General features: G+C 37.3%; 1 protein-coding gene and 1 pseudogene across 2 annotated transcripts in view; both read left to right on the top strand.

Annotated features, from left to right (window-relative positions):
* The window catches only part of NDST3 (N-deacetylase and N-sulfotransferase 3), a 148724-nt gene that overhangs the window by 45690 nt on the left and 76099 nt on the right, over positions 1-26935 (top strand). For both annotated transcript variants that reach the window (XM_021101656.1, XM_005666900.3), the window contains exons 3-4: positions 9633-9720; positions 16545-16699. In XM_021101656.1, coding sequence (XP_020957315.1) covers positions 9633-9720; positions 16545-16699 — 243 coding nt within the window. The remainder of the gene's footprint in view (positions 1-9632; positions 9721-16544; positions 16700-26935) is intronic.
* Positions 1112-6285, top strand: LOC110262166 (annotated as a pseudogene).

Here is a 26935-nt window from a genome sequence, read left to right as displayed (position 1 = left end):
TTGCTTTAATTGATATTTTCATTCTGGAAAGAAAGTTGGAGAAAACCCAAAGATATATAAAAGCTCCCATTTTGCTCAGTTCCCAAAGCTCAATTTCTTTAAATTTGATTTTTTTTTTTTTTTTTTTTTTGCCATCAACTAGATGTTATAATACCTGCAAGTATTTTTGGCTTTATAGAAGGAAGCCTCAAAAAAATAACTTAGTGGGGTAGCATATAAATTCAAATTTGAAAAAATAATTTTGGAAATAGACAAATTGTCATGTAAATTATATTCGTAACGCAATTCTCTTACAATATTAATTGGCTATTATGTTCCCTTAAATACTTTCATAAGCATTTTCACATTTGCTCAAAAATTGTTTTGTTTGCTGAAGAATAAACAGATTTATTTTCTCCTACAGAAATGGTTACTTCATTGCTATATAAATAGGTATTGATACACAGAGAAGTATTTAGAAAATGTAAAGAATCTAAATGCACAACAGTAGTATAAAATGGTTGAATAAATTATAGTATACCCATTTGATGCAATATTCAGCATCCATTAAAATTTTTTATTTTGGAAGATTAATGTGATAGGAGAAAGCTCATAATGTACTATTAAATGGAAAAGGCAAAATTCAAAACTAATTTTTAATCAAAATTGATGCAGTTCCAATTTTTACGTTATGGCTCTAATTTTGCTTACACATCTATATATCTACATCAACCCAAGTATATGAAGTTTTTAATAAAAATTGGATGGAATTCTATCATAATATTAACTTGGGCTATGAGGTAGATTTATTCATGATTTTAATTTTTTAATTAGAAAAAACATGTTATTTTAAAGATAATCACTGATGTGTAGAATGTTCAATTTCCCTGAAATATATATATTATATAATTATATATATTATTTATATGTTATATATATATGTATAAGTTTTGGACATGGAGAACAGTCTTGTGGTTGCCAAGGGGAAGGAGGAGGGAGTGCAGTGGACAGGGAGTTTCGGGATAGTAGATGCAAACTATTACATTTAGAGTGGATTAGCAATGAGGTCCTGCTATATAGCTGCAAGGAACTATATCCAATCACTTGTGATGGAACGTGATGGGAGGATAATGTAAGAAAAAGAATGTATGTATATGTATAACTGAGTCACTGCTCTACAGCAGAAATTGGCAGACCATTGCAAATCAACTATAATAAAAAAAAAGCTTGTGATTAAAAAATTTTTTTAAAGTTATGGAACACTCAAAAATAAAGCACCATTTTTTTCAGTAATCAGCCCATTTTTGACAATAGACATCTATGTTCTTAGGGTTCTTAGATCAGAAGAGATCAGTAAATGATAACTCTGTAAATGATAGTGATTAATTACCTCCTCCATGGCCAAAGTGCTTTGCATATCAGAGAGCATTTGCTTACCCAGAACACATGTGGTTTTCTGAATGTGGTATGTGAAGGAGATTACTATGATTTAGATTACTATGATTAGATTTTGGATTTTAGATATTAGCTGTGGCTCACTGTGGGTTCAAGAACACTCGTAACAGATATACACAACAACCCATAGATTCCAGTGCTACAATATTTCAGGCCAAGCGACCAACAGTAGGCACACAGCCCCACCCATCAGCAGACAGACTACCTAAAGACTTCTTAAGCCCACAGAGACCTCTGGACATACCCCTTCACATGGCCCTGCCCACCAGAGGCCCAAGACCTAGCTCCAGTCACCAGTGGACAGACACCAGAAACAAGAAAACTGCAATCCAGCAGCCTGTGGAATGAAGTCTGAAAACACACCTCAGAACCTATTGAACCAGCTGGTCCCTGGCCCTTGGGTGATGAGAGAGGAGTGTGCTTCTGGGACACAAAGGACATACCCTACAGAGGGCCACTTCTCCAAGGCTGAGAACCATAACTAACCTTCCACATACAATAAATACAAATGAATTATTTTCAGGGAAACAACAGAAAAAAAATTCCAACTTTAAGATGTAAAGCACTGGCCACACAAGAAATAATTTTAAAATGGATTTTTCTCTCCATATCCTTACCACTGAAAGGAGAAAAATGAGAGAATGAAATTAAGATGAATAAAGAAAGATACAATCTAAGAGGAAAATCCAGGTAGAATATTCAACTTGGTAGAAGAAATGACAGGGTAGGAGAAGACTGAAGGTAAATAAAATGAGGGGGGAAAAAACTTCAAGAAATAAATGAAAAATCAAGATGATGTAGCAGGAAAACCTAGAACTCACCTCCTCCCATGGGTATACCAAAATTAAAACCAGATACAGAGTACCTATAGAAAAACCTGAAGAGTAGCAGAAAAGATTTTCCACAATCAAAAATCTAAAGAAGGAGCTGCAACAAGATGGGTAGGAGAGGCTATCTAGTCAAGACGCATTCCTCCTGGTTGGTGGCCCACAAACGAGAGGTCCTTCTTAAGGAATGAGGGAGTCTGAGCCCCACGTCAGGCTCCCTAGCCCAGGGGTTCTGCACTATGAAGACAAGCCCCTAGAAAGTCAGGCTTTGAAAACCAGCAGAGTTTACATTCAGGAGAGGCAAAGTGCTATAGGAAAATGAGACTCTGTGTTTAAAGAGCATACACAAAGGGCATCCATCCAGGTCCCAGTGTGAAGACACCAATTTGAGAGGAACCTGGGTCAGAATCACTAGCTGAATTTGGTGAACCTCCTGGAGAGGCAAGAGGCAGCTGGGATTCCCCTGAGATTCTGGCGACAGCCATCTTTGGGATCTTGTACTGTGCTGACTGGTACTAGCAAGTGACATTTTGGAATCCACCCTCTAGCCCATTATCACGGGGGACTTGTCCCACCCACTAGTGGGCCCCTGGAAATCAGCTGGGCCAGGATCCAGCTCCACCTACCAGCATATCCACAGTAGTTGGCCCTGATACAATGAAAGGGCACACACTTAGACCATATAGGAGGCACCTCTGGAGCATCTAGGTCAGGTAGCCAGCCGGGAGCCTACTGCTGGTCCCCATAAGATGTCTTCTACATAAGGCTATTCTCCAAGATTGGAAGACACAACAGTACTATCTAATATACAGGAAAAAAAAAAAGAGAGAGAGAGAGAATTAGGAAAAATGAGAAGATATTTGAAGGAACAAGACAAACATCTCAGGAAAAACACTAAAACAGAGATAAGCAATATACCCAATAAAGATCTCAAGTAATTGTCATAAAGATGATCATTGAGCTCAGGAGAAGAATGGATGTACACGGTAAAAGCTACAACAAAGAGTTAGAAAATATAAGAAAGAACCAATCAGCTGAAGAATACAATAAATGAAATAAAAAAATATACTAGAAGAAATCAACAGTAGATTAGATGATACAAAAGAATAGATTAGCAATCTGAAATTCAGAGTAATAGAAATCACCCATGCTGAACATAAAAGAGGGAAACAAAATTTTTTAATAGAATTGTTTAAGAGACTTTTGGAATAACGTCAAACATACTAACATTCACATTATAGAGGTCCCAAAAGGAGAAGACAGAGAGAGGCAGAAAACTTATTAAAAAAAAAAAATTGAAAACCTTCCCTAGGTTGGGAAGAAATAGATATCCAGATTAAGGAAGTACAGAGAGAATCCAAGAAGATGAAGTCAAGGGGGCTGTGGCACTGAGGCAAGGCAAAGGGAAGCGAAGCCAGGGCGACAGAGCAGGTGCAGGCGCAGGCGGAGCAGCCTCGCAGTCCACCAGCCTTGCTCATCCTCACCCGCAGGTCGGTCAGAGGTCTCCACTGGCAGGCTCCACAGTGGTGTGGGCATGCAGGTGCAGCCCGCCTGCACGTGAGCCAAGATGGGGACGCAGGGCAGTCCAGTCAAGAGCTACAACTACCTGCTTAAATTCCTGCTGGTGGGCGACAGTGACGTGGGCAAGGGGGAGATCCTGGAGAGCCTACAGGATGGCGCAGCCGAGTCCCCGAACACCTACAGCAATGGAATTGACTACAAGACAACCACCATCCTGATGGACGGCCGGCAGGGTCAAGATGGAGCTCTCGGACACTTCGGGCCAGAGCAGGTTCTGCACCATCTTCGGGTCCTACTACAGGAATGCGCAGTGGATCCTCCTGGTATATGACATCACCAACTGCTGATCCTTCCACAGCACTGACCGGTGCATCAAGGAGATCAATGAGCACGCTCCCAGGGTCCCTTGGATCCTGGTCGCCACCGGCTACACCTGGTCTTCAAGCACCAAGTCCTGACAGAGCAGGCAAGCGCCTACATGGAGAAAAACTTCACAACCTTCTTCAAAGTCAGCCCGCTGTGCAACTTCAACGTCTTGAGTCCTTCACAGAGCTGTCCCGCATTGTGCTCATGCAGCATGGCATGGAGATCTGGAAGCTAAACCGAGTGTTCAGCCTGCAGGACCTCTGCTGCCATGCCATGGTTTCCTGGACCCCTGTGCACCTCATCGACAAGCTCCCGCTGCCTGTCACCATCAAGAGCCACCTCAGGTCGTTCTCAATGGCCAATGGCATGAATGCCACCATGACGCTTGGGAGATCCCACTCACTGGCTAGTGGAACAGGGGGCAGAGGCAGCAAAGGCAACAACAGCCTCAAGAGGTCCAAGTCCATCCGACCCCCTCAGAGGCCGCCCCAGAACTGCTCTCAGAGCAACTGTAAGATCTCTTAGCCGGGCAGGCTGCGCCTCATCCAGACACCCTCTGGGATAGCTCACGCTTGGGGAATACTCCTGGCTGGATACCAGGCCCAGTGCTGTGTGCAGGGAAACTTTGGCCACACAGTCCCTCCTGGGAAGCTTGGGGATCCACCTCGTAGGCTGGTAGGCTCAGCTAGACCAGCTCCACAGGCCAGTGTGGGGCTGTGCTGCCGGGATGGTGGCAAGCCACACCCAAGACCCCGAGGTGCAGCTCAGAAAAGCCCAGTAGGCAGCTCTGCCTGCCACTCCCAACTCCCCGTTTCCCTCCCCCCCACCTTGAAAGGGCTGTCCCTGGAATTGGGGGCCAGTTCCCTTTCTTATTTATGTAAAAGATGGTTCACCCCTTTTGTACAATTTCAAAGGACCAGCAGGGAAGCCTACTTGCAACCACTGGGTGAGGCCATGACAGCTGGGAGGATAAGCTTGGGGACCCTGGGAGAGGGCGGGTCTTTGAACCAAAGATGGGAAGAAATCCACCATCAAGGTGTGAATCCGAGTTCACATGACACTTGTCACAGGGATGTGGGCTGTGTGAGGGCCAGTGGGGACACATGGAAGCCTTGGGCAGCAGCAGTGTCAGACGCTGTGGCCACCCGCGGCAGCCTTTCTGAGTGTAGTGGTCAGTGTCCCCACCGTGTAATGCTGGGCAGTGGCAAGGGTCCAGGCCCCAGCAGTCTGTGTGGCTGGGCTGCAGCTTCCAGGGCTCCTGTCAGCCTTCCTGGATGACATCCTGTGTGTCACAGAGCTATGGGTTTAGAGCCATGAGCAATTTGCAGGTTCCCAAGTGGAATTTCCATCCATGTTTCTTGGAAAAGGGGGAGTGGGGAATATACCCCCCAACCCCCCCAGCTCCCTCCCACCCCACATGGGGACAGACAGCCTCCCCTGGTTCTGTTTACAAAATGCTGCTACACGAAATTGGCTCCGAGTCTGTCTGAGTGGAAGACGCAAGCTATTTGTAGACAATAAGTACTTGCTGGGGCCGCCAGGTCCTGGGCACGTTTGGTCTGAGCCTGTTCCACTTGCCTCCTCGGGTTTCTAGACCCTGTTCTGGCCGGCTGGTCTCCTGACCTTGGGTGATATCCCATAGCTGCTCCTCACCTGGTGTCACCCCTCTGTGAGGTCACCTGTCACTTGTTTCTTAGTGGTGGAGGCTGAGCCCCTCCTCGAGGACCCACCAGCCAGCCTGAGCTGGAGGCCTGGCCTCCTTGCATCCATCTGGCTGGTGACATGACCGCAGGTCACAGTGGTACTCAACTCCACCTCCTGCCTATGGGCCCTTCCCTGGCCTGTGACCCCTGTGCTTGGGGACTGTTCTGTGGTGGGTTCCCCAGGGGCTGCTCTTCTGGGAGGTGAGGCAGGGAGGGGCTGCAGCACCTGTGAGTGGGAGCCTGGCCAAGGCCTGGCTTCCAGCAGGGTCAGGCGCAAGAGCCCCTTCTTTGGACTTTGTTTTGGGGAAAGATGGTCCTGTGTCAACACTACCCTTTGCTGCTGTCCTCACTTGTGACATTCCTGGGCTCATTTGGGAGGGTTTTACTTTCTTTGTACAGTAAATGCAATTCAACTCTGGCCAAAAAAAAAAAAAGATGAAGTCAAAGAAGTTCATCCCATCAAGGCACATTTTAACTAAAATGGCAAAAATTAAAGATAGAGAATATTAAAATCTGCAAGAGAAAAACAACTAGTTATGTACAAGGGAACTCCCATAAGACCATGAGCTGACTTCTCAGCAGAAGCTTTGCTGGCCAGAAGGGAGTGGCATTATACATTCAAAATGCTGAAAGGGAAAAACATACAACAAGGAATATCAACGTAGTAAGGTTATCATTCACAGTTGAAAGACAGATAAATAGTTTTACGAACAAGCAAATGTTTCAAGAGTTCATCACCACTAAACTAGCCTTACGAGAAATAAGGCACTTCACTAAGTAGAAAAGAAAAAGCCATAAGTAGAAATAAGAAAATTATGAAAGGAAAAATCTCAGGTAAAAATAAATATAGTAAATAAATACAGTAAAGGTAGTGGACTAATCACTTATAAAGCTAGTAAGAAGGTTAAAAGACAAAAGTAGTGGGAGTTCTCCAGTAGCACATCAGGTTAAGGATCCAGCACTGTTACTACAGCAGCTTGGGTTGCTACTGAGGCACAGATTTGATTCCTGGCCCGAGAACTTGCATATGCCATGGACATGGCCAAAAAAAAAAAAAAAAAAAAGACGAAAGTAGTAAATTCATCTATAGCTACAGTAAGTAATTAAGGGATACATAAAATAAAAAGATATAAAATATAACATCAAAAACATAAAATCCAGGGGGAAGGGAGTAAAAATGTAAGTCTATTAGAAGGTATTTGAGCTTAACAGATCATCAGCCATACATAAATATTTTTATACATAAACGTCATGTTAACCAAAAACCAAAAACCCATAATAGATACACAAAAAATAAAGAGAAATGAATTCAAACGTAATACTAACAATAGTCATTAAATCACAAGAGAAGAGAGCAGGAGAAAAAGGAAAGAAAGAACTATTTAAAAAAAAAAAAAAACTGGAAAATAATACACAATGGCAATAAGTACATACCTATCAATGATTACTTTAAATGTAAATAGATAAATGTTCCAATCGAAAGACATAGAGTTGAATGGATTAAGACCCAAATATTTATTGCCTACGAGAGATTCATAGCTGATCTCTAACACACACAGACTATAAGTGAGGGAATGAGAAAAGATATTCTAATGCAAATGGAAATAAAACAGAAGCTGGGATAGCAATACTTAGGGGAAATAAAGTTTAAAACAAAGACTGTAAAAAGAGACAAAGAAAGGCTTACTAATGATAAAGGGATCAATTTTTTAAAAAAGATATAAAACCTGTATGTATGTATGCACATAGCAGAGAAGCACGTAAATGTAAAAAGCGAATATTAACAGACATTAAGGGAGAAATTGACAGTAGCACAATAATAGTGAACCTCCTCTAATTTACCTTTTCATTGACAAACAGACAAACAAAACCCCCCTACTAATGACAGTTAAATCTATTTTGAATCGGAGTTTTAATTGCTATATTCTTTAAAGTATTTATCACGCTATCAGTATTTAATGGATTTTCCTTCTTCTTTTCTTTCTCATTCTTATTTAAATTCACATTCTTACATTCTTTCTCTCCTCCAGTGAAGCATAAGGTAACACTAAATAGATTTGCAAAGGATCTTAGTCAACACTTCTTTTACACATGAAGAAACTGAAGAGAAATGACTTGTCCATTTTCACAGATAAAATTGGTAGGTAGATCCTAGATTAAGGATGTAGGTCGCTTGATTCCAGATTAGATACTCTTTTTGCTATACAACACCAAAACCTTCCCTACCCCTCCATAATATAGCTCGATCCACAACAAAATCTTTTAATAGTATAACTGATATGTGGAAGCCCTGACCCTCATGTTCATGGTCTTGATCTTTTTGGGGGGAGAAACTATACATTTTATTCAGAGATCCCATGATTGTTTGTGTTCAACAGTCATCAGCTGCTGCCCCTCTATTACTGCTGCTACTAATATTACTACTACTAATACAGTTGTTATTGTTAGTGATAGTTAATACATATTATCTCTTTGAACTTGGCCCTTCATTTGCTAAAGTGGAGATAATAATCTAACTCATAGAATTGTGTTTTTTTTGTTTTGTTTTGTTTTGTTTTTGTCTTTTGTCTTTTGTCTTCTGTTGTTGTTGCTATTTCTTGGGCCGCTCCCACGGCATATGGAGGTTCCCAGGCTAGGGGTTGAATCGGAGCTGTAGCCACCGGCCTACGCCAGAGCCACAGCAACGCTGGATCCGAGCCGCGTCTGCAACCTACACCACAGCTCACGGCAACGCCGGATCGTTAACCCACTGAGCAAGGGCAGGGACCGAACGCGCAACCTCATGGTTCCTAGTCGGATTCGTTAACCACTGCGCCACGACGGGAACTCCACTCATAGAATTGTGATGAGGAATACAAAAGAGATTATAGAGGAGTGCTTGATAAACTTTTTTAAAGCAGCATAAAATACCAGGCATTATTATATTTGTCAGCAAGATATTATATAGTAATATAATTATATTATATAATTATATATTAGTGAAAATCATAGCTGTATCTATATATTATCTATCTCTTATTTACTTCTTTTTAAATTAAAATTTCATACAGTATTATGTTAGCTTCAGAAGTAGAGCATAGTGATTATACATTTAAATACACTACAAAATGATCGACATCCTAAGTCTAGAAACCATCTTCCCCATACGAAGTTGTTATAGTATTACTGACTGTAGTTCTCATATCCCCTGTCAAGTACATCTCCATGACCAGAAGTTGGTACCTCTTAATCTCTCTCACTTATTCCACTCCTTTCCCCTGCAGCCCCACCCTTTGACAACCACTCATTTGCTCTCTGTATCTATGAGTTTGTTTTTGTTATCTTTGGGGAATCTAAGACTTAAAGATTGAAAAGTCTTGGATTTTAAAGACCAAAGATGTATCTGAAAAGCAACAATCTGTTTCTTTTAATATATATTCTTGCATAATTTCATTTAAACAGAGTCCTTCTTTTGACAGTTGGTGAATTATGTCCCTGAGGGGTAAAACAAGATGTATTTTATGTCCTAGACACTAGTTCCTTTGATACATGAAGAATAAACTTTTTATTTAACCTCCCTTTTCTGGCTGATACTTTCTGCTGTCTTATTGCAAGCTAAAGGATACATTTGTGTATATATTTATGTAATCTCAGAAGCATCTCTGTAGTTGCAAAGTGGTAAAGAAACTACTTTCCATCATTTAATACTCTGATGCATAAGTTTTATATTTTAAGGCTGAAGGAAGATGTCTTCTCAAGGCCATTCTCTACCTGATACATTTTTTTAAATTATGTATTTCAGGCCCTGCTTGATACTCAGAATCTCTTGCGCACACAAATCACAAATTTTACATTCAACCTGGGATTTTCAGGGAAATTTTACCATACAGGTAAGAAAAAGGAGATTAACTGTTCTCATTAAAGCCTCTCTGATCAAGCTCTTTAAAACTGTGACCCTTTCCTCTTCACACCTTCCGATAGTACCTGTATCTCTCCCCTACTTTTTTTCCTCATATTTTTCAATTTCATTTAACCTATTATTTTTTCAACCTTTAAAAATATTAATAGTTTGAACTTTTATCCACCATGTTATTATCTAAGGGCCTTTCTTTTCTTTTGAACAATAATTTACATGTATAAATGTGCATAAGTAATAAGTATAGCGCACGATGAATTTTCACAAAATGTGCAGAGCTGTTTACCCAACATGCAGATCAAGAAAGAGAAACTACCAGAATCTCACACACCCTCTCCTTTGTACTGCCTTACAGTCACTAGCTTCTCTCACAGAGAAACACTATCCTGACCTCTAATAGCATAAATGAGTTTGCCAGGCTTTGAGATGTGTATAAAAGAAAACGTATAGTATATATACTCTTCCATATGCAGCTGTTTGGTTTAATATTATTTTGGTTTTACAGAAATTGGTGTGTATATTTGTAATTCTCTCATCTTCATTGGTTTTAGGATTCTACTGTTTTGAATTCATCAAAATTTCTTTATTCCGTTCCTTTCCAACATAGACGGTTAGATTTTTTCTGGACTTTTGACTGTTTTTGAATAGTTGTGTTAAGGACAATTTTGTACCTCTCCTTCAGAGGACATAAGTAGTTTTTTCTGTTGGTTATCAGTCAGGAGAAGAATTGCTTGTTGTATGGTACATTTATGATCAGCTTTAGTAGATAATGCCAGTTTTTCAAATGTTTACACCAATTTATATTTCCAACAGTTTATGAATTGTCCTGTTGTTCTACATTCTGACCAGTATTTGATATTGTCTTTTTAATTTAGGCTTTCTGGTGGGTATATAGAGATATCATATTATGGTTTAAATGCACATTTTACTGATGAGTAGTGAAACTGAGCTTCTTTTGTGTATTTATTGACCATTTAGATATCCTCTATTTTGAAATACCTTGGTATTTTTTAAACTGATTGTCTGCTTTTACTTACTGATTTGTAGAAATTTTTTATATATTTCTAATGAGCCCTTTGTAAGTTATGTTTTGCAAATACTTCCTCCTAATGTGTAGGTGTCTTTTTACACTCCTACTGGTGTTTTTAGATGAACAAAAATACTTAATTTTATTACAGTCCAATTTATCTTTTTCCTTTTTTGTACCTTTTTAAAGACATCTTCACATGCCACAAGATCATGAAAATATGTTCCTACATTCTTAAAATGTATACATCTGAGATCTATCTGAAATTAATTTTTGTGTATGTGTGATATAGGGGTCAAAATATCCTCTTTTTTCCATAAAGATATCTCACTGGTACTAAGTATTGAAAAGGTCATCCCTTTCCCAAGGTACCCTGGTGGCATCATTGTCATAAATTAGAAGTCCACATACGTGTGGACTCTGTTTCTGGACTCTCCTGTCTATTGGATCTATTTGTGTCATCATACTAGCTTATCTATCATAACTTTATAATTGATGTTGATATCTGTTATTGTAAGTCCTTCAAGTTTGTTCATCTTCAAGATTTCCTTGGCAATTCTTTTTGCATTTTTATATAAATTTTAAAATCTTACCAATATTTACAAAGAAACTCACTAGAATTTTGATTGTGATTACATTAAATCCATTAATTAATTTGGGGAGAATTGCTACCCTAAATCTTGAGCCTTCCTACCCTTGAACATATGTAGGTCGTCTTTAACTATACTTCACAAAACTTTATTGTTTTTATATTTATTCCATGGTAGAGTGTTTTGGTGCAGTAGTAAATGGTGTCTTTTTAATTTTTTACTTGCCATTTCTCTGTTGATAGCATGTAGAAATGTAATTTATTTTATGTATAGACCTTATATTCAGCAACCTTGCTACATTCATTTATAAATTCTATAGTTTATAGATTCTTTGGGATTCTCTACCTATTCAATCATATAATTTTTGAATAGTAGAAATTTTATTTCTTTCTGAGCTTTATGAATTTTTTTCTTTTCTTTGCCTATTGCACTAGCTTGGATCTCCAGTAAATATTAGATAAAGGTGGTGATAGTAACACTCATATCTTGTTCCCGACCTCAGGGAAAATGCTTCAGTAGTTTTGTTCCTATTTTTGAGGGGAATTCTTTGAACAGACTATTTTATAGAAACTCATTTTTAGCTTAAGAAATTCTAAATTGCTAAATGTTTTATCATGAATGGATGTTGAATGCACTTTATTTTTAAATTATCAATTGTTTTTCTTCCTTCACTAAAGTGAACACTCCACAAAGACTTTCCTGCTATAACACCAGCAAGTAGAACAGAGTCTATTGAAAAAAAAAAAAAAAATGAATTAGTCAACAAATGATTCAGTGAAAACAAAATTACTCTTATTTTAACTATTAGTATTTATATGAAACAAGGTCAGGTTGTTCAAATAAAATTTGACCATGTTGTGTTGTGAAGGAAAATCACCCTAAGTATTAAGAATAATTACTTCCTCGAACATAATAGAAATATAAGAAAACACTCCTGGGAACTCAATTTTTTGCCCAGTGCTGAAGACTAATGAATGTCTCTAGCCAGTTGCTTTCCTTCATTCTTTTTTCTGACAGATTTGTCCTTTTTTCCTTACGGGTACTTCCCACAGCTCACAGTAAGAATGTCCCCTCTCTAAGCCAGGGAAAATAGAACAGAGGAGGAAGCTAAGGCCAAGGCTTGAAGAGTTTTGTTGTCTGTATAAGGTCTGAAAGCATCCACAAAAACTTAGCTAGGGTTGCATAAAATCAACTTTCAATGGGAACAGATATAAAATTTAATACTCTGAATCCTTTTAAAATTACGTATTGTAAAGTTTAATTGAATTACATTGTCTTGCCTTGTAAATGAGTAATTCCTTTTTCTACTAAAAATTCTATTTTATTCAGTCTTGAAGGGAAGGAGTAAAATAGCACTGTCATAATAGTAAGACTTTATTTCAGAAGAGGGTTTCCTTTTGTTTGATTTATTTTAGTTTTTGAAGGATTCGTGCACTTTGTGAGAAATAAAGAGATGAAGGAATACAAATTACAGTTCCTTTTTTGTAAGCATCACCATACTCTAGGTACTTAGCTAAGCACTTTTCATGTACCTTTTCACTGAATGCTAGGAGTTAAAGGATGTGTTATCTTGTTTTCTAAATAATAACATAGAAACTTAGAGGGGGCCCAAGGTCATATAGCTAGTTAAGTGTTAAAAAATAGTCTTAACTTTAGGTCAGTCAGAGCCCAAGTCTTACATACTAGAAAAAATCAGTTTTCATCATTTAATGGGCAACCTTTGATTAAGGAAGTTGAATGGCAAAAGGTTCCTTCCCCTAATCTGTGGGTTCTTTAGGACTATATATTTTCCCAAATCACTGAGAAACAATAGTATTTGTAAATTCCAATTATAGCACAGAATTAACAAGATGAAGAATAATGTTAGATGAATGAGTAAATGCTAATTATTTCTAACTTGGTCAGTTTGGTCAGTGATGGCTAAAGGTCCTGAATTTGGAGTTGTGTGATCTGGGTCAGAATTCAGCTTCTATCGAAATATTCCCAATGACTTGTGACAAATTACTTCACCCCTCCAAATATCAATTCTCTTATCTGCAAAACAGAGTTAGCAGTGGCACTTAGCTCGGAGGGTTGTAGTGAGAATTAAATGAGATGACAGTTGAAAAACATAACACAGTCTTCATCAATGATGGTTTTTAATATAATATCAGAGTAGGAAATACTACAGAGAAAATACAAAAGAGACATAGGTTATTCGAATAGATACATAAAATAATAATTTGCATTAACTATAAGATCTGAGTGTAGTTTTATAACAACTTAAGAAATGACACTTAAAAATTGAGGAATTTGACTTCTAGTTCTCTCTTTCTCCAGTTCTGACAAAAATTAGTAAAGTAGAGGGATAAAGCAGTGTCAAGAGGCGAGGACAATCAGCTATGAACAACTATGTTTCAACTGCTTTTTATCATGATGTTTTAAGTAATAAGCAATAGATACTTGTTCTCAATATAATTAGTTCTACTGTAAAATATCCACCAAGTAGGATTTAAAGGAAATTAGATAAGAACGACTTATGAAGAAAAAAGGATAGGCATACAATTACGCCTACTGTGAATTTACATAAATCTGTCAGAGGGCAGACATTGTCTGACTCTTCCATGATTAAAATTATGAATATTTTAATAGCAGATTTCACCATGATATTCAGGAAAGGACAACACATGCCTGAACTCTTTCCAAAGAATTCTGAAATCTGTCGTATTATCCTGATAAATAAACTTTGGGAAAGGTTGACTAGAAAAATACATAAAGGGGAGATAAGAAGGATGCAGGGAAAGATAGGAGATGTAGGAGAGAAGGAATAGAGATTAAAAGTCATAGAAGGGGTGACTTTTCATAAACTAGAAATTTCAGCTTAGGCAGGGGCGGTGGAAATCAGGAACAAACTGATTACTGGGAAACCCCAAGAGATGTCTGCCTGTTTTCAGTATGGGAAAGTAAAACTGTAACAAGTAACTGACTATAATCTCAATTAATATGGTATTCTGAGGACATACAAAATGTTCAGCAAGGGGAGAGTAGAGATGTTTAACTGCAAGGAAACCAAATGACATCATTCTTATGTATAAATATATATATATGTATTTAAGCATAACCAGTCATATGCAGCAAATATTTCTTTTTTGTTTTGTTGTTTTTTTTGTTGTTGTTGTTGTTGTTGTTTTAGGGTCGCACCCACGGCATATGGAAGCTCCTGGGCCAGGAATAGAACCCTCGCCACAGCAGTAAGCCAAGTCATAGCAGTGACAATGTTGGGTCCTTAACTGTTAGGCCACTAGGGAACTCCTAGTTCTTAAATTCTTAAATACAGTGTCCCCTCTGCTACATAACACTCAGTGAAACACCCTCCCATGCAATATTATAGTGGGGAAAAAAAAAACCTGAAAGACACATGTAAGAGATACAAGAAGAACAGGAGCAGGAGCAGGAAATATAGGAGGAAAAAAGATAGGCATTTTAGATTACCCAGTATGTGTCAGGACTATGTAGACACTTGATATTTTTGCTGACATGAACAGTGACCTACCCACAATCACACAACTCAAATGTGATGTAACCTACAAATAAACTAAAAATCTGTGACTCCCAAGGCTATACTTGTTAAACTGTGCTGTGGTAGCATGATTATATGACAAAGAAGAAAAAATAAGGGGAAAAAACGGATTAAAGATGCTCTTTACAGAGAGAAAAAGTTCCTTCATATCAGCAGAGTACTTAAGCACTTGAAAATGAAATTGAAGACTGTCCTTGTTGAAAGATTTGTTATTCCACTCATTCTATACCACTCATCCTATTCCTCCTATATAAATGAGAACATCCATGCAGCCTCATACTATGTCTTTATCTCTGGTGTCTTGCATTGCCCACCACATCATAGAATCCGATTCTTTTCCCACCAATGGGTTCTGCCTTTCTTCTCTTGGAAAATTAAATGAAAGCACAGTGTAACAAGCTCTGGACTCAGCTGGCTGTGCCAGGGGAGAAGTCCACTTCCCATTTTTAGCCTGTAGGGCCGTATTAACACCAGTCACATCAGAATTATGGTTGAAAATATGAGAGGAGGTTTTCCTACACACAAAGAGGACATCATTTGAGGAATCCGCTGTTCTAGGACCTTATTGGATTCAGTTTGTGGCTGAAATTAAAGTGTGGCCGCCTAACTTTGTGATGGTTAATATCACAAAGGACAGGCACATTACATTGCTCTCATTTCATGCTTCAGTAAAGAAATTCTGCCTGCGGAAGTACAGAAAGAGACTCCTACCCCCTCACAGAAGTTCAGAGAACTGTGTAATTTCCCACACTAAACTAAACTGCAGATTGGAGAAAATGAAAGAAAGAAAACAAGCCCAAATGTGAAAAATCAGAGGGACAACAACAAAGCTGAGTCTCAAGGAAATAGAGGTTTCTGGGTGGAAAGTCAGCTTTCAAGAACTTGAGAGAAAGGACAAGTGGGAGGGACTTGAGTGCCACCAAGGAGCATGGTGCTACTTAGATTGTTTTACAGTTTTACCACTTCTCAGCTTCTTTCCATCACTTTCATACTTTCTTTTTTCTTTCCTTCAGCTTTCTCTAATTTTCCTAATAACACCTACATTTCCTTCCCTTTTTCCCCTTTTTATGCCTTAGTTTTCACTAAATATACACTGAGTAACTTATTCTGAGACCTAAGGAGTAATCCAGATAAATTATGGAATTATTTTATTGCACTGTTGCGTCACAACCCATGATGAAATGATCTACCACGAGAGGTCATTGCCTCATTCATATGCCCTTGACTGCATTCCTTACTTATCCCCCATTCTCTCCAAACGACAAATTACACAGAAATCCCTAAAGTTAAAAGTCCTCAAGTCCTTTGGAAAGGTTGTGTGTTTCCACCTTGCAGTGATTTTTATATCCATGTCTCATGTTTTAAAACTTTTAAAAGAGTTGTGCTGCAGTGTCTGGTTGTTCTCCAAGTGACAGATTTTCCTTTGCTACATTTCATCTTCAAAGTCTTTTATGTATCTAAGATAGTATAAATGGTATCTTTCAAATACATATTTAGGATTACATAATTGGATGGAGGGATGGATGGATAGATGGACAGATAGATACATACAGACATATAAATAGGCAATCAGTACAACAGAAATTAACTAAATAATCTTTCCCCCTTTCACTCCATCCAAGGAACTGAAGAGGAAGATGAAGGGGATGACCGTCTTTTGGGGTCTGTTGATGAGTTCTGGTGGTTTCCACATATGTGGAGCCATATGCAGCCGCACCTCTTCCATAATGAGTCATCTTTGGTGGAGCAGATGATTCTCAACAAAAAATTTGCCTTAGTAAGTAACTCACTTTGAATATTACATTGAACTAATGTACACTGATAACAGAAATGACTAGCTTTTTATATTGAGAACATCTTAGAGGTTTTTAGCATATTGGCACTTTTAAGCAGGTTTTCCTGTGTGATCATTAGAACGAGTTGGTATTTCAGCCTTTCATTATGTGACTTTTGAGTTTGTATTGGTTGTTCATCACTATTCTTAATGCTTTGAGTGGTCTAATTTAAAAGGAACTTCACAACACACTCACAAGATTCAGTTACATGACATTGCAGACAGAGCTCATAAAATATGATATTCAGAAGGAGCTCCTGCTATACTGGGAAGACAAAGTATACACATAAAACAAATCTTCACACAGAAAAAAACTTATGGTTAACAAAGGGGTTGTGGGAGGGATAAAGTAGGAGTTTGGGATTAGCAGATGCAAACTACTATATATAAAACAGATAAACAAGTTCCTACATATAGCACAGGGAATTGTATTCGATATCCTATGATAAAACACAATAGAAAAGAACAGGAAAAAGTTCTTCAATATATACATACTTGAATAAGTTTGCTCTACAACAGAAGCTAACACAACATTGTAAATCAACTATAATTCAATTTTTTTAAAAAGTCTCCAACAAGATAAAATATTCCTTGACCTAGTGCCAAACCACACAGACATAAAACCCACAGTTTGGAGAAATGAATGTCATTGGGAGTACCTAGGGAAATATTGTAGAAATAGGATTTTAGGTACCCTCTAAAATAAGAATAAGATTTAAGCGTCAGAGAGAATTTGGAGTTAAATGAGGCTGAGGGAAAACTGCAGGTAGGAGACTATATTGTGGGCAGAAGGCAATGAAGAAGCAACAGAAATGGGAAGAAAACCATTTCAAAGCCATCACATACATATAACATAAGAATGGAACATTCACTTGACTGAAGGAAGATAACAATATTTTATGCTAAAGGGATTCAGATTTGGGATAGGAAAACATACAGTAAAAGTAGAGATGGTCGATAATGGTTAACAAGTGAATAAGCCATGTGTTTGGGGTGGGGAGGATGTTTGACCTTTGTTTCTTTGAATTATTCTAATGGGCACACAAACATGTGGAGGTAATCCAGACAAGCCATTATTTACCCAGCATTCTCCCTCCCTGGGCAGGGAGTACCCTGAGCTAGAAATTACAGTCTGTCCATCATAGTTCCTAGCTTATAAAGATACTCAGTAAGTATTTATAGTATAAATGATCAAGGCAGCAGAAATTACCACTCAAAAAGCAATTGAAGTGTAATATGTCTGTTACAGCATTTTTCTCATTGGCAAACCCCCAAACTTATATTATAGTGTTTGTAGATTATGTTAATAAATCTAAAACCATCAAATTATGTTTCTAGGCAAATCCTACTAATTGTAGACTAAGCCTAGTGTGCAAAACAAATTAAAATACACTGCACTGGTTAATTTGGGTATGATTTGAAAAATTCTAAAATGTAGCCACTCCCTTGACAGACAGAAAATGTTTTACTAGAGATGTGAAGTCCTGACTTTCAAACCAGAAATGACTGATTTAAAGTACAATCTACTCAGTTTTGACACTTCCACACGTGCATATGCCTTTACCAACATTATAGTTCCTAAACCTGAAGATATATGATTTCCTTATATATCTACCCTCAACATATTTTACTGTAAAATGGCATAGATTGGGCTTGTAACACTGTGGAAACACGAGCAAGTGTAACATCTCCCTCTGCTGGCCACCCAGCCATGTAACTATCAGTTTTTTGGCTAATCAGAATTTAAGTATGATGTCCCCTTGCCCAATTATCATGGAATATACTCTACATCAACTTTAAAGCCCGGAGATGTTTGGGTAGTTGATCCACATGGTACCTAACTCAAATTTATACAAGAAAAGTTAGAGTTTATAAAATGCATTGCTTTTTCCACGAGGATACAGAAGGCCAGATGCTTACGGCTAGCATCAGGGGCCCATGCTTATCTTTTAACTTCAATCTACTCCCCAAAATAAATACACAGCTTCAAGTGCACCTTTGCCAGGTACTGAGATTTTGTCAAGAAAGCAAAAATAGTGTCCTATAATGCTCCTATTGTGACTATGTTTTGACAGCATTTGCAAACTCCTGTGAGATGGAGAGCCACCATTTTCCCCAAAAATATAAATAGGCGTAATAAACAGCATGTAAAAATGGATAAATGTCACAATTTGTAATAGAGAGCACTAAAAATCCCCTCCATGCTGCAAGCATTAATTCTATCATGTTCAGAAGTCTAAAAGACTGCTCATGTTAGTAACATTCATCAGCGAGAGAGGATGTAGAAAAGAAAATTACTTTGTGGTTTCTTTTTAAAATTGTGGAGAAAGAAAGGAATTTGTAAAAGAGGAAAATACATACAGAAAGTACCAGTAAAAGATAAACTAAGAAGTGAGGAGGAAGATTTTGAGGTTTGTCGTTATTGCTGTTTTGGTAGCCTTCAAAAACAATAGTTTATCAAGGCAGATTTGATCAAAGACATGATATTCATATAAATATTCTCCTGAAAATAGAATATTATCTAAAATAATGGTATTCTATTGTGACTTGGATGAATGAATCAATGTATGCCAGTATTATGATTATGCTCAAAACATACTTGAGAGTACATACAGTAAGAACAGATATACACAGGAGTTACACATTTTTTTTGGAATTCTCAACTGAAAAGCATCATGAACCGAAAGAGTAATTCAGAATTGAAATTTGGTCATTCTTAACCTCAAATTCCAAGCAGAGGACATTTCTTAAAGGTATCATTCCTAGCTTCAGGTTGACAACCCAAATTATGGTCCTTGAGGCAGTATGGAACATTCATAAAAGTTTCATCAAATACGGAACCAGTCAGCTTTTTTGTCAAGAGAGGACACACATGAGAAGAGACTGAATCCAGGATCAGTCCCTTCTGAGCCAAGAAAACATGAAGAATAATAGAAGCATTGGGGAACAGTGATTAGTACTTAACACACACTAAGTAGATAATAACTGTTGTTTTTATTATCACTATATTCAGTATCATAAAACTGCCATCTTCAGTTTTTGCCTGGGTTCCTGAGGTATTTGGAGTGATAGGCAAGAGGGACAAAAATCTTCAAGTTTAAAAGCTTATTTTGTATTCAAAAGATATTTAGTTAATGTGAATTCTACACATTTTCCAATATGTGTTACCTCTTTTACTTCCCACTAAAGCTTTAGGGTTATAAAACTGCTTTGTTACTAAATTTAAAGATGTAATAAAAGTTCAAGTGTTTCATTTTAGTTTTTTATTAGTATTATAGTTGATTTATAATGTGCTAATTTGTGCTGCACAGCAAAGTGACTCAGTGGTATATCACACACACACACACACACACACACACACACACACACACACACACACACACACACATTCCCTTTCTTATATTATCTTCCATCATGGTCTATCCAAAAAGACTGGGTATAGTTCCCTGTGCTATATAGTAGGACCTCACTGTTTATCCATTCTAAATGTAACAGTTTGCTTCTACTAACCCTAAACTCTCAGTCCGTCCCACTCCCTACCCCTGCCTTGGCAACCACAAGTCTGTTATCCATGTCTGTGAGTTTGTTTCTGTTTTGTGGATTGGTTCATTTGTACCATATTTCAGATTCCACATATAAGCAGTATCATATGGTATTTGTCCTTCTCTTTCTGACTTAATTTTGGATGTATTCTATATTCTTACAACAACTCTGCATTGTAGGTATATTTATTCTCACGCTATAGAGAAGAAAACTATTGTCAGAAAAATACAGGTGCCCCCTCATGATGATAAGGCTCACTAGTGGTATAATTTAAAATGAGAAATCCCAGTTTTCTAAAACTTCATAAATTGTGATCTCCAAGCTTCCTCAGTAGGCTCCCAAAGCAATTCACAGGTATAAATCTAGATTTCTCTTTTCCCAGTAATCCAAGAGATTATGTGGGAATTCTGCTGACACAGGGGGAGATTGAGAACAAGAGGTGGAACTCATAGAGCAACTTTAACCTTAGGTTCCCAAAGGTTCTCTAAGGTTGGCAGAGTTTCTAAAATGTTGGGAAGGAAGACACACAACATTTCCATATAACTAGATATCATTTATCATGTATAGATATACACTCTACTTTAATTCCAAGAGACTTTATTCTGGAGAAAATTCTGCCTCCACTCTCAGCTCACTGGATGGAACAAGCAGTATTGTGCTAATATTGCATTTCTAAATTGGGTCACATTCTGCTATTTTTTCCACCAGCGTGGAGGCTCTAAATTTAAAGATGAGCATGAATGTTGCCCGATGAAGGAGCTGAAAGAACATACAAAGAAGCAACTGGATTTTCAAACAAAACTCGAGGTCATGGATAAAATTCAATAGTCAAACAAGTAATTGGGTTAAAAGGACATTTCAACACTTCCTTCTGAGAGAATCTGAGGCTATGATGTAAAACCCTTTGGTTGGGCCTTCTCTATCACCATTTACAGCCAAACACCTGCTATTTTCACTGTGTTTTAGCAAGCACAACTGATCTATTAATCCTTTTGCACCATGTGGACACTTCTATATCACAAGGGAATTTTAGGTCCACTTTAATTTAGCTTTGAAAGCTCTGTCTGAGTGCTTATGATGGAAGGTCAAGCAAATCCTTTAAGCAAACTTGCATTTGATGATTACCACCATCAGAAAATACAGCTTCAGAGGTTGATTAGAAAATATTTTTAGTTGTCAAATATGGACCAATGCAGGTATTAAAATGAAATTTCAACAGGGGATTTTTTTTTGGAAAGGTACCATTTCTGAGGCAATGATTAATTGTAACATTAATTACTGACCTATAACACAATTTAAAATAGCTATTATACAGCTTTAAAAATTGGATGAAATTCTATTAGAAAAATAACTACATTTAAATGTCAAAAAATCATCAGTATATATACTCTCAAATGAAGAACTGGATTTAAATTTTAGTGAATTGTAATAGTTTAATTTTAATGATAAAATAATTAATAGAAATTTTTATCATAGAACTTATTGCCAATATCAATGATACTTAGCTCTGTTATAAATGATGCTATCAAAATTAGTAGAAGTGGGACAATGTTCCTGATCCTGAAAATATAAAATCATAAAATCTTGCCTAGGATTGTACTTTTGACTGCATTATCACTATTCTGTCAAATCGTGTCCTCTTCCTCCCTCTTTTCCAGGTTCAGCAGAACCTGCTAATTTATATTAGCTGAAATGTCTAGTGTCAATTATGCAACTTTTTAGATTAGTGAGCACATTAACTTTTCCAAAATGGAAGTAAAGATTATAATATCAAAATGTAATTTAAAATATATTGAAAGACTTGCTGGCTTAAGGAATATATAATAATCTCTTAATTAGTTTTCTTGCCAGCTAGAGAATAAATGAATTTTATCATTTTTACTTCAGTGAAGCACTTTATAAAAAAGGGACATTAGATTTACATTTTCATTTTATTGATATTGAAAATAAAGTATAATTTCAAGAGTCCTAATAGAAATGGAGTTCAAATCGTGATGCAGAAATTCTCCTCTGAGCTGGTAGACCACTTATCCATTAATGCAGGCAGCACAGTTTAGTAAAGACACCAGCCATTATTCAGGGCAGGATGACCAAAATGGCATATGATTTACTTCACAAGGAGAATGGCTGAAGAAACTTAGGGTAAAAGATAGACAAGAAGATTAAGGTTATATCATCAGGGTTAATATTCAACTTAAAAGTACTGGTTTATATCATCAGGGTTAATATTCAACTTAAAAGTACTGGTATGGCCCTGTCAGTTATTACAATATTGAAAAGTGCCAATACTCCCAACTACCACCTCCGACCCTCCCCAGGGATGTCCCAAACCACCCAACTACTCAGCAACTAAAGGGGCCTGGCTCAGAGTCTCCAACATCTGGCTCCAGCTCTCCAGCTGGCAAAAGGTCTCATGGATCGGTGGATGGCATGCAGACTGGTAAATACTTTGAGTGCTATCCCTGAATAAGATCATTCTGTCAATCCATCGATGAGAGTAAAATCCACACAACTGCTGACCTTGTGTCTTCTTTGGCTTTTTCGTCTCTCTCACTCCAAGTTCCCAAACATTCAGTTTCTATGAGTTCTTTCTTTTGCACCATATCCTACTCCATTTCAAAACTGCCCATCCTTGCTCTACTTCCAATTTTTTTTAATCCCACACCTGGATCACTGCAGCAGCATCCAAACTAGTCTCCCCACCCCCCTATTCTTTTCCTTTCATTTATGCTTAGATCAGGGAAAGCTGTGACATTTGAAATTCTGTTATTGGAGTTCCCATCGTGGCTCAGCGGAAACGAATCCGACTAGGAACCTGAGGTTGTGGGTTCGATCCCTGGCCTCACTCTGTGTGTTAAGGATTTGGTATTGCTGTGGCTGTGACAAAGGCCGGCAGCTGTAGCTCCTATTTGACCCCTAGCCTGGGACTCTCCATATGCCGCGGGTGCAGCCCTAAAAAGCAAAAATAAATAAGTATAAATACAAAATTTTTTTAAAAAATTCTGTTATTCTCTTTCCCCTGCATGAAACAGAACCTTGTGTTTCAGTGAGAAAGATTCTTGACTCTCCAGATTTCACCTATCCTCAATTAATCCTCACAACCACCTGTGAGTCTAGTTTTGCATATTTAATATGCAAAAGGTAAGGCTCAGAGAGCTTACACAATTTTCTTAAAATCACACAGCCATTGAAAGGTAGAGAAAGGATGGATTTGATCCTAGATCTGTCAAGCTCCAAAGCCCACATAATCAGCATGGTTTTTATAACTGAAAACTGCCATGCCATTGATTCTGTTATTGACTGCTATTAGAAAAACTTCATAACCAGAATGCTCTTACTTCCTTGGAGAGTTGTCTTTCTTTCTTTCTTTCTTTCTTTCTTTCTTTCTTTCTTTCTTTCTTTCTTTCTTTCTTTCTTTCTTTCTTTCTTTCTTTTTTTGCTTTTTGAGGGCCACTCCTGTGGCATATGGAAGTTCCCAGGCTAGGGGTCAAGTCAGAGCTACAGCTGCTGACCTATGCCACAGCCACAGCAATGCGGGATCCTTAACCCACTGAGCAAGGCCAGGGATCAAACCACTTCTTCATGGATACTAGTCAGTTTCATTACCACTGAGCCATGACGGAAATTCTGAAGAGTTATATTTCTAAACAAAGTCAAAATGTTAAACCTGGCATTTTACAATGTTTTTCTTTTCAATAGCTGTTTGTTATATGATTCATATAATTTTTTGTGTTTGTGTCATCAGCACCACAAGTATTAACCATCCTTATGGCTATTATAAATATCAGAGGGTATGCAATAGTTATAACAAAGATCAATAGCAACTTTTCTATTCTGTCAGTAATATTACTTCAGTTAAAATTAGTACCATGCAGACCTAAAGATTTATAGCCTAATCAACCTTATGTATTTAGAAAGATTAAATGTGTTTGCAAATACTTTGGAAATTTAAGCCTGTCCCTGAATTGTTTATAGCTTTATTACCTCTCAAGGACCCTCAAAGGTCTATATTAAACTCATGGCTTCAAACTCTGAGAAAACTGGATTAAATTAAACCCTCCAATTCCTCCATTGTGTCTCAAGATAATTTTATTTTCAGTTATTTTGCTACAGCATAGGAAAATAAAGCTTCATAGATTCATTTTTTTTTTACATTTCTGCAAACTCCTTCATGTGTTTGCTTGAAGAAATTTTAGCAATTCAAAGAAGTCAACCTGGCCTGTGCAAAGTACAAGTGTTTACATCATTCTTTTGAGAATTCTTATAAAAGTGTACCCTTTAGTGGTGTGTTTATTTATGAGACACTCAACAAAAATCTGAGAACACTTCAGAAATTCTGAAGGGAACTCTAAGAGAGGAAAACAGTATGCTCTGTTAAATGGAAACTTACTTGAAATAAATTACATAATTTTGGGGGAAAACTAGAAGAAAATCTGTCACTGTCCCCCAAACAATTATTTTTTAGAGGTTACAAGTGAAAATGAAGTTTCAAACTGTGTATACATACCTTTTATAATCTTTTTCTGTATTGGTACTGAAGTTTAGCTAATTTTTTTTCTGGAATTTCTCTTTTAGTCTTCTGGTTTTATTGAGATATAATTGACACACAGCAGTGTGTAAGTTTAAGGTATACAGCATGATGATTTGATTTATATACATGATGAAATGATTACCACAAAAAGCTTGGTGAACATCCATCATCTCATACAGATACAAAATTAATGGAATAGAAAAAAAAAATTTTTCTTTGTGATGAGAACTCCTCAGATTCACTCTTTTAACAACTTTCTTATATATTTATCATGCTATATATTACAACCCTAGTATTTATTTATCTTATAACTGGAAGTTTGTACCTTTTGACTACTTTCATCCAATTCCTCCTTCTCCCATCCCCGTCTCTGGTAATTACAAATCTGATCTCTTTTTCCATGAGTTTGTTTGTTTTTAAAGTATAATTGACCTACAATGCCATGCTAGTTCCTATTATACAACATAGTGATTAGATATTTTTATACATATTTCTGGAATTTCTTAACACATTAATCTTACTAAATTTTGTTTAAAGTCTTCAAATAATTCAGCCATTAACTTGGAGTAGTAAACTTGAAGGGGAATATGTGGTGTTGAGAAAGGACTTTTGCTGTTGGCATTGTTATGACCTTATCAATTTATAGTTCAATAAGTATATTTTTACTTCCTACTTTATACATGATATCAGTTACTTTTTGCAGAAGCAGTGTATACTGTTTGGTAAATCTTTTTTTAGATAAGATTGATAATGATACGGTATCTTCTTTCAGGAATATCTGCTCTTAAATAAGAATCCTGAGTTTTTACGGGCTGGCAGCAATGGTGAAAGGATTCTTAGTTTACCTTCATTTCTTTGTTTGATTTGTTGTTTCACTAAGCAGGAGAATAATGTTAATAAGATGAAAGGAAATTAAATGACACTTGACCTATAACATTGCTTGTATCTTTCATTCTTTATTTTATTAGCCCTACTTGGCAAATAAAGGAATTGAGGTTTGGTGAAGTTGTATAAACTGCCCAAGGTTCTATCATTAATGAAGGGCAGCACTGAAACTGAGCCTAGGACTTCTAAATGTGTGCTTCCACCACGGTACTAAACTGTTCCCGTCCCCCCAGATTCCCCGTAGATACTGACCATGTTATTGTCATGGGTTAATATAGGACAAATTAGATTCTTTTCTCACTATACAGTTAATGAAACACTACAGACTCTTCTCCAGATCTGAGTAACTTTACAGTGATGAGGACATTTAGTTTAGATGAGGTTCATGAGTGATGAACTCATAAGTTATTATAATGCCATTCTATTTCTTATTATTAACACCTTTATCTAAAGACACTTGTATCTTTTGTTACTGTAGCTATGCCTTTTTAAAATCCGAACTGTGAGAGAAAGCATATCCCTGCCTGGGTTTCTGGACCCATAGGAATATAACTAACTGGGGAAGGTCACCGCAGCCTTGGTGTTCACAATTTTTATTGGAGTTTCATTTCATAGGCATGATTGATTGAGTCACTGGCCACATGATTGAACTCAACATCTAACTATCCTCTCCTCCCTAAAGGTCAGGCTGATAACATCTGGCTCAAAGCCCCAACTCTCCTAGTGCATGGTTGTTCTTTCTGGCATGGTCAGACACTGAAGTGGTATCTTGTTAACATAAACTCAGATGTATCTGAGGGACCCACCATGAATAATAAAGACATTCCTATCTCTCAGGAAATTCCAAGGATTTAGGGCTTACCTCCCAGGAACCAGGGATGATGAAGACCAGCCAACTTTTTTATTACACAACAGCTGCCAACAGAGGATGATTTTAAACTCTTAAACCAAATCTATTAAAAACCACATGATCATCACTCCAGATTTTTCATTTACCAGCCAGGAAACAGAATTTATATTATGAATTAAAGAACACTCTGTTTAAAAAAAAAAAAAAAAAAAAAAACTAGAAAGGAATCTAGTGGCCAAATCTATAGATATTATCCAAATGTATATAAATATGCCTATCACATTTTAGGCATCATCACTTTCTTAAATATGAAGGAAGAAAATTACGCATGTTACTTTAAGATTAGATCATGGATTTAAAATAGTGCATA

Source organism: Sus scrofa, chromosome 8 (assembly GCF_000003025.6).
Source record: "Sus scrofa isolate TJ Tabasco breed Duroc chromosome 8, Sscrofa11.1, whole genome shotgun sequence".
NCBI lineage: Eukaryota > Metazoa > Chordata > Mammalia > Artiodactyla > Suidae > Sus > Sus scrofa.
This window is presented reverse-complemented; position numbering and strand designations above follow the sequence as displayed.